This window comes from Marmota marmota, unplaced genomic scaffold (genome assembly GCF_001458135.2).
Source record: "Marmota marmota marmota unplaced genomic scaffold, marMar, whole genome shotgun sequence".
In the NCBI taxonomy this organism is placed as follows: Eukaryota; Metazoa; Chordata; class Mammalia; order Rodentia; family Sciuridae; genus Marmota; species Marmota marmota.
The window spans coordinates 61,795,962-61,805,226 of record NW_025999842.1 but is presented as its reverse complement, the minus strand read 5'-3'; the positions used below and the strand labels follow the sequence as shown (position 1 = coordinate 61,805,226).

Genomic DNA, 9,265 nt, shown 5'->3' with positions numbered 1-9,265 from the left:
AGTTCTCCTGGGGATTTCCGGGGATTCCCCGAGAGTTCCCATTGGTTGGGGAAGTGCAGGAGGAGGGATTTCCGGGAGAGATATTTCCGGCTGGGGGTTTCCTGGAGGAGCCGCCTGGCGTTCGGGAGGATTCCCCGGAAGCTGTGTGAAGTGTTTTCCTGCAGTTCAAAAATAAAGTTTGTTCCTGCTTCAGTGGCTCGTGATTTGTGCCCAGCCAGACTGCGGCACTGGGGACTGAATTAGAACAAATTATATTCCATGCTTTCATAATTGTGTCAATATGAATTCTATTGTCATATATAACTAAAAAGAACTAATTAAAAAGTACTGTGGTGGGGCTGGGGTTGTGGCTCAAGAGGTGGAGTGCTCACCTAGCATGCATGAGGCACTAGGTTCAATCTTCAGCACCACATAAAAATAAAATGAAGATATTATGTCCACCTATAACTAAAACATAAATATTTTAAAAAAATACTACAGTAGTTTTCATCTGAGACTGTCGTGAGTTAGAAAGATGCTTCCTGAGAAAGTCAATTCCCTACTGTGTTCCTCAGTTAAATCACTAATTGTATTTTTCTTAAGCTGGTATATTAGGCTTTATTCTCTGCCTTACACAAGTATGATTCTGACAGGTGAAAGATTGTTTGCAACCACATTCTTTGTGCAGGGTCACCATACTTTTGTTAGGCTTCTAGTCCTAACCAACATTCTGGGTGGACTGAACCACTTTAGTTTTTGCACAATGAAGGAGATTTATTGAAATTTGACTAAAAAAAAACCTAACAAACAAATGAACAACAACAAAAAGAAAACAGGCACAATTCTGATTACACATTTATTAATATTTTAAAATCCTTAACATTGGAGACAAAATTTCTTCTAAGGACAATAGCTCTTTTTCTCATTGTTGAATTTTTCAAAGATAGTCCTCTTGACTCATTTATGATTGATCTTGTTTTACTACTAATTTGAAATGTAGGCAATTCAGAATGAGATATATAGAATATTATTACAATCTACAGATTTGTTAGCAATTTACTGAATCAGAACATTTTAAGCTCTAACAATTCAAATACTAACTTTAATACCAATGCATTAACATTAGGAACAATTTGTAAGATAGGGAAATTTCTATTTTCAATTACCCTGATACTTTATCAACAGGCAAAGTCCTAGATCACTAGATATATTTCTTTTCTACAGAAAAAGGGTGGTTCTGGGCACCTCCTGGTTACTTCTTCTTTCCTTTCTTCCCCTTTGTGTCAGGAGCTGTGGTCTTCTTTTCTGACTCCGCCCGCATTGCTGCCTCCTGAGCAGCCAAAGCTTCCAATCTTAGGTGCTCAGCTTCCAGCAACTTGTTTCTGTACTCCTCCCGGATGGTGAAGATCTTCTGTCTGGCTTCATCTAAGGAGTCCTGTTCCAAAATAAGGCCTCAAACAAATCAGTCCCACTTATAAAGGTTTATTGCCAAAGTGGGGGAGAGGAGTATAATACCTTTATCCTTCCTTATGCCAACAGAAGGTTGAGGAAAATTATTGAAGATGAAAATCATGGTTTCAAGGTTTATCAATAAACAAACATGAGACAGCAATATAAGATTTTAACAAAATAATAAATAAAAGCTTTGGTAGGAGAAAAATAAAGAGAAAGGTAAAGAAAGAAAGTATGTAGGGATTTTTAGTAAAGAAACCATTTGCTTTAAATGAGTTGAGGTAATATCTATATAAAACAGCCCAGTGTTGCTCATAGAGTGACTGTGCTCAGTAGATGGCTAATTCCCCCATGTATTCTAGCTCTCACAACATGTATCTGAACAGTACTTGAAGAACTTCCAAAAAATACCACAGTTTATTTTCTTTGTTGGCTTTTACTCACATCATTCTACAAAACTGCATTTCTCAAGGACACTGATCACCAACAGGCGGCTAAATGCAGGAATGTTTTATTGCTTTTGTTCATATTTAACCACACGCTGTCCTCCCGGATGAACTGATTGCCCTTGGCTTTCAGGACATCACACTTCACCTTTCTTCTGTCTTACTAGCTGCTTTTCAGTCACCTTTGCTGATTTCTCCTTGATCTCTTAGTGAGGAAGTGGTCATGCTCTTAGTTACAATTCCAAAACTGATATAATAAAAGAATAAGGACTGATGAACTGATACTAGCCTCATGAGAACCTTCTAGAGATTCTTGCTCTTTTCTTCATTCTGAATTGTTCAAGAAATTTTCCATGTTTCTGCAACGGGTACAATTTTGTCAAGATATAGGGACCAATTGCTTGTCAGAACAGACTTCCCAAAGCGCCTGATGAAAGTACTGCCTCTACCATCCATCATAAAATTGGATTCCCTAAGCCAAATGCCCAAAGACAAGATGATAGCCTTGACATATGATATACAGAGAGAGCAAGAATGGGGGTGGGGAGACATACTAAGGTTTTGTGTAAAGTAAATTTAATTTGTGTCAGTATTCTCTTGATAATTGGCATGTTTTCTCCTGTTTGATAAGAAATATGTTACTATCATGTTTCTCTTAAAATGGCTCCACTCAAAACTAGGGTGTTTATTTTGCACCTTACACTTTAATGAATGGGGTCTGAATTCAAAGTTGTCCCAGTTAATATGCAAATTTTGAGAATGCTAATTTTGAAAGGGTACCTAGTGAGGTCCCTTTAATGAAGTGGTAATAGATAAGACAGATCATAAAATGAAGACATAAACCATTTGGCTCTCTGGGGAAAAGTCCTTCTAGGGAGAAGTAGTTAAGTTCAAAGGCCCAGAGGGACTTGTGCGTGGAAAGCCGAATTCAGTATGGTAAGAGCAGAAAGATAAGAGGGACCTGGGCTATGGCTATGTGGAGCTCTAGGGGTCATAAGTCTGTGTTTTGCCTACCTCCATTTTAAAAATACTTTGCCAAAACCATCCAGTTTTCTTCCAGGTACTTGGTAGTATTGACCTCTGTACTGATTTTCTAGAGCTTCTATAACAAAGGTGAATAGCTTGAACAACAGAAACTTAGTGTCTCACAGTTCTTGATGCTAGAATTTCAAAATCCAGCTACCATTAGGATTGGTTCCTTCTTTGAAGCTGTGTACCACAATGGGACTTCCTTTAATTAATAAAATGTGAATGGAAATAACGTGTCATTTCTGTGGAGCAATAGTAACACCTGATGTGCACTTTTATTGTTTTATGCCAGGGTTGGTAAACTAAAACCTGGGGAACAAACAGAATAAAATTTGTTTTTCTAAGTAAAGTTGCTTTTATTTATAGGTGATCCCATTCATTTAAGTATTACCTTTGATTTATTAAAAAAATGTTTACTGTCTGGGTCTTTACAGGGAATGTGTTTACCAAATCCTGTGTTAAACCACTGACATGTTGAGGGTTTTGTTACCATAGGAAACAGATTATCAGATAATCAATTGATTATGATATACAATGGATCAGCAACTGCTGATCATAAAACACATCCTAGAGATGGCAAAGATGAAGAAGGGACACCAGATAGGGGACCCTAGCAGACTCTGAATGGATAGCAATGATGGTTTGGACTAGGGTGGTGGGGACAGACACAGTGAGAAGGGGTCAGACTTCCTTCTATTCAGTTATTGTATGATTCTTTGTGTGTGTGTGTGTGTGTGTGTGTGTGTTGCTGGGGATTGAACCCAGGGCTTTGTGCATGCAAGGCAAGCATTCAACAAACTGAGTTACATCCCCAGCCCAGTTATTATGTGATTCTGATTGCTTTTGAATATTACAAAAGGAGGGTCAGCTGGGATCCATGTGTGCACAGGCGTATGACCCCTAGCACTCCACATAACCATAGGACCACTTCCCTCTTATCTGTTTCCCCCACCTCTCTGCTCACTTCGCCCTTCTGCTTTTAACATACTTAATTCGGCTCCGCATGAAACTCACCCGCATTTCTCCATACATGTCCAGGACTTCATCCTTTAACTTAGTCCTCTCTTCCTGATCTACGTCTCTAATACTAAGCATTCTGTTCCTGTATTGCCGAAACTGATGAATTTCTTCTGCCTTTTGCATTGTTTGCAGCTGATTCAGCTCCTCTGTTTGCAGCATAGCCTCATCATTGGTTTTCCTTGATGTAAAATCAACAAAACAAATCCATGTCTTTCGGGCACTGTAGAAGACACTTTACTTTAAAACTCCAAAATAAGTTAAAATTGTGTCAAGAATGTGGTGGTCTGAATCAAATCAAACATTAGGGATAGAAAAAAATAAACTATTAATTTTTAAATGCTCCATTTACTGAGGCACTGATATTTCAGGAAAATATTTTGGAAAATGTCAGTAAATTTGGATATATCATTTGATGTGTGATTATGGAACTGTTTAAAACTACATGAATATTTTGTAGATTTTCCCTCTTTTGAGCTTATGTAGTTAAATAATTTTAATATTTCCAAATTTACAAATATGCATGAGTTACTGTCTCTCCATTAATCTGATTATCTGGTTCTTAAGAAAACTGAATCTGTAATTGAATAATAGTGGCAGGTATGATGGGAATTTTCTGTAGCTCAATTTGACTTAATCTGGCCTCAAATTAAAGTTTTTACAAAAAAGCATTTAAATGCATTAGTGATTGAATTCGTAAAATGATTGCCAAAGTTGATATGAAAAACCACATAGTTCTAAAAATTTTTTAAAATTACTAATAACATTTAATTTCAAAATTTCAGTTGCTTAACAACTGCCCATTGGCAATGTATCCAAAATTCTATAACAAAGTTGTCTGCATTAATAATGTTTATTAAAACTTACCGTACATATTGACTTAAGTCCACATATTCTAGTGCTTTTTGAATGAGTTCTGGAGATATTTCCAAAATTGTTTGGGATCTTGACTGTTGCCCTGCTTAAAAAAGAAGACCTAGGTTTGTTTTTTTGTCTTGTGGGAGTTTTTTGAAGGAGGAATTAAACCCAGGGGTTCTTAACCACTGAGCCACATTCCTAGCCCTTTTTTATTTTTTGACCTTTTTAATTTTTAGATTTGTTTTAATTAGTTATACATGACAGTAGAATGCATTTATGCACTTTGATATATCATACATAGATGGGATATAATTTCTCATTTTTCCGAGTGTACATGTTGTTTAATCATATTGGTTATTTTTATTTTTTGTTTTTAAGGCAGGATCTCACTAACTCACTTGGAGCCTTGCTAAGTTGCTAAGGATAGCCTCTACCTTGTGGTCCTCTTGCCTAAGCCTCCCAAGCTGCTGAGTTTACAGGCATGTGCCACCGCACCTGACAAGACGTGGGTTTTCAATAACTCATAAAGAACTAAATTGTTGCTATCTCTCAATTTAATTGAAAATAATATTTTCTGTTAAAAAAATAGACACCAATTTGACTTGACATTTATTAAGGTTTTATCAAAAATATGCATAATGATATTTTATATTTATCCCCAGTATTGAAATAAAGGAGATAAGAAGATTAATGTACTCCATTAGAAGAGTAACACATGTTTTCTAATTGCATTTAAATGAAAGAAGAGACCATAAGCCTTACTTTAAGTTACAGAATGACCCAAACTTTAAAGAGCTTAAGCAATGTGTGAAAACTATACCAAGCACTATGGGAGTTGAGATATAAATGTTTAAGACATTATCCAGCCTTCTAGAAACTTACCATAAGTAATACATAAAAGATAAATACTGAAAAATTAACAGCAGCTAAAATTTTACTACAGTAGACCCATGGATTTAAGGCTTTAGATTCTGTAGGTACTACTCTTCTGGTCTCTCCGGACCATTAAATCTTTTTAAAAAAAACTTTTGTTTTTATAAAACAAAATTTGCATACAATAACATTAACCCATTTTAAGGAGATAATTCAATCCATTTTGAGTACCTAGTTGTATGACCAAAAGGCAGTTTTAAAACATTTCCATGATTTTAATGAGACCTCTTGTGCCCTTTTGCATTCAGCCTCAACTTTCATCATTAGCTCCAGGCAACCATGAATTTTCCTTTGTCTCTATATTGGTAGCTTTTATTGAACAGTATCTCCCAAAGTTCATAGTTTGCATTAGGATTCATTTCTGGTTTTGTATATTGTATAGATTTGGATAATTGTATTGTGACATGTATTCACCATCACAGTTTTATACAAAGTAGTTTCTCTTCCTGCAAAATCCTCCATGCTCCACCTGTTCTTTCACTACACCCCTAACCCTGGCACCCACTGCTTTTATTTTTCCTCCTTTTATTGTTTTGCGTTTTGCAGAAGACCATGTAGTTGCAACAGTGTTTATAGTCTTTTTAGATTGGCTTCTTTCACTAAGTAATACATCACTAAGTTTCCTCCATCTCTTTTCCAGTTTGACAGACCGTTTCTTTTTGTGGCTGAATAAGACTCCATTTCCTAGATGAACCACAGTTCATCAGTCTCCCTATGGAGGTCATCTTGGTTGTTTCCAAATTGTGGATCTTATGAATAAAACTGCGCAGTAAACAACCATATGTAGTTTTTTTGTTTTTTTTTGTGTGTGAATACGTTTTCAGCTTCTTTGGGTGGATACCAAGGAATGCAATTGCTGTATGGTATGGTAAGAATGTTTAGTTTTGTAAGAAACCACCACAAAACTGTCTTCCAAAGTGGTTTTGACATTTTTTTTTATCCTACCAGCAATAAATGAGAGTTCCTATTGCTCCAAATCCTCACTAGTACTTGGCATTATTAGTGTTCTAGATTTTGGTCATTCTAATAGGTATGTGGAAGTACTTCCTTCATTTACATAATGACCTAAGTAGAGCATCTTTTCATCTTTTTTTTTTTTTTTTTTGCCATCTTCTTTAGTGAGGTGTCTCATCTGTTAAGGTCTTTAGCTCATGTTGAAGTCCTGTTCTTTGTTTTGTTATTGTTGATTTTTAAGGATTCTATGTATATTTTATTAAGTAGTCTTTCATCAGATATATCTTTTGCAAATATTTTCTCTAAGTCTGTGACTTATTTTTGAATTCTCTCCATCGAGTTTCTTGTAGAGCTGAAGTTTTTAATTTTAAGAAGTTCACCTTGAGGATGGGAAAGGCAGCGGAGCACAACAGACACTAGTATGGCAATATGTAAATCAATGGATGTGTAACTGATGTGATTCTGCAATCTGTGTATGGGGTGAAGGTGGGAGTTCATAACCCACTTGAATCAAAGTGTGGAATATGATATGTCAAGAAATTTGTAATGTTTTGAACAACCCACAATAAAAAATTAAAAAAAAAAAAGAAGTTCACCTTATCAATTTTTTCATAAATTGTGCCTCTGTTATCACCAAACACCAGACCATTTAGATTTTCTTCTGTGTTATCTCCTAGGAGTTTTACGTTTTACATTTAGATCTGTGATCCATGTTGTGTTAATTTCTGTGAAGGATTATAAAATCTTTTTCTAGACTCATTCTTTTGCAAATGGATATGGAGTTGTTCCAGCACCATTTATTGAAAAAACTCTCTTGTCATCATTGCCTTTGTTCTATTGTCAAAGATCAGCTGACTATCATCTTAATTCATTTTCTGCTGCTATAACAGAATCCAAATGACTGTGTAATTTAAAAAAATTTAGTTCATTTGGCTCACAGTTCTAGAGTCTGGGAAGCCCAAGAGCATGGCTCCAGCATCTGGCTAGGATCTTTGTGCTGCATCATAACATAGTGGAAGGGCAAGGAAGTACCTGTGAGACAGAGAGAGGAGATTGGGTCAAATTCATACTTTTTCACCAAGAATCCGCTGCTCACATAATAACTGACCCATTTCCACAATAATAATGACATTAATCCATTGATGAGGATGGCACTCTCGTGGCCTAATTGTTACCTATCAAAGGCCCACCTTTTAACACTGTGAAAATGGTAATCAAATTTCAACAAGAGTTTTAGAGAGGGCATTCACACCACAGCAGTTACATTCACTTGGGTCTCTCTATTCTGTTACATGCATCTATTTCTCTGCTCTGTTGCCAGTATCACACTGTCTCCATTATTGTATCTTCATAGTAAAACTTGAAGTTGAGAAGTGTCAATTCTCCAACTTTCTTCTTCTTCGATGTAGCAATTGCCTTTTTGAATCTTTTGCCTATCCAAGTAAATATCAGAATCAATTTGTTGATATCCACAAAATAACTTGCTGGGATTTTGATTGGGATTAAATTGAATTTATAATTCAATTCAATCAGAATTGACATCTTGATAATATTGAGTCATTTTATCCATAAACACAGAATATCACTCCATTTATTCTGTTCTTTGATTTCTTTCATCAGAGTTCTGCAGTTTTATTCACATGTATATTTGTATATACCCTGTTAGATTATTATTGTTGAGGGTACTAATGTAAATGGTATTGTGTTTTTAATTTCAAGATTTACCTATTCATTGCTGATATGTAGGTGAGTTACTGATATTTATGTATTAGCAAAGCATATTGAAATCTTGCTATAACCACTTATTAATTCCCTGAGGTTTGTTGTAGCTGTTGTAGGTTTTTGTCAACTCTTACAGATTTTCTACAAAATCATATCATTTGTGAATAAAGAGACTTTTATTTCTTTTGGACAGCCTATTTTTTATTTCCTTTTTTATTGGAGTGGCTAGGACATGTTAATGGGGTACATGTGATATTTTTATATATGTATATATTGTACAATGTTTAAATAGGGTAAAACATGTCTATTTCCTCAAATATTTATAATTCTTATGACAAAGCTTTCAATATAGGTTCTTCTTTTTTGGATATTACAGTTCATTATTGTTATCTCTGCTCACCCTACTGTGCTAAACAAATCAAAATGCCTATCTATAACTTGGTACTCATTCTTCCTACCCCCATACTCCTTTGCCTCTGTTAAGTACCATTCTACTTTCAACTTCCATGAGATCAGCTTTTTAATATTCCTTATATGAGTGAGATCATGCAATATTTGTTTTTCTATTACCAGCTTATTTCACTTTACATAATTTTGAATTCTATCCATGTTGTTGCAAATGTTAATAGTTCGTTCATTTTTATGGCTGAACAGCATTCTGTACCAGATTTCCTTTATCCATCCATCAGTTGTTAGACATTTAAATTATTTCCATTTCTTGGATATTATAAAGAGTGTTGTAATAAACATGGAGTGCATATGTCTCTCTGACATTCCAATTGTATTTCCTTTGACTATATGTACATTAATAGGATTGCTGAATCACACGGTGATTATATATATATATATATATATATTTTTTTTTTTTTTTTTTG

General features: G+C 35.1%; 1 protein-coding gene and 1 long non-coding RNA gene across 9 annotated transcripts in view; both read right to left on the bottom strand.

Annotated features, from left to right (window-relative positions):
- Positions 1-824: 824 nt before the first annotated feature.
- Positions 825-9,265, bottom strand: part of Adgb (androglobin) — a 160,161-nt gene continuing 151,720 nt past the window's right edge. For 3 of the 8 annotated variants that reach the window (XM_048799529.1, XM_048799539.1, XM_048799547.1), the window contains 3 exons: positions 4,791-4,884; positions 3,921-4,158; positions 825-1,414 (listed from right to left, as the gene is read on the bottom strand). In XM_048799529.1, the coding sequence (XP_048655486.1) occupies positions 1,232-1,414; positions 3,921-4,158; positions 4,791-4,884 (515 nt within the window). In that variant the 3' untranslated portion in view covers positions 825-1,231. The remainder of the gene's footprint in view (positions 1,415-3,920; positions 4,159-4,790; positions 4,885-9,265) is intronic. The other 5 variants (XM_048799543.1, XM_048799545.1, XM_048799534.1 and 2 more) reach the window with 5 other exon arrangements.
- LOC125615472 lies at positions 6,791-9,210 on the bottom strand. Its single transcript, XR_007346116.1, has 2 exons — positions 7,265-9,210; positions 6,791-7,048 (listed from the first exon to the last, which is right to left on the bottom strand). It is a non-coding gene; the product is annotated as an uncharacterized LOC125615472 (long non-coding RNA).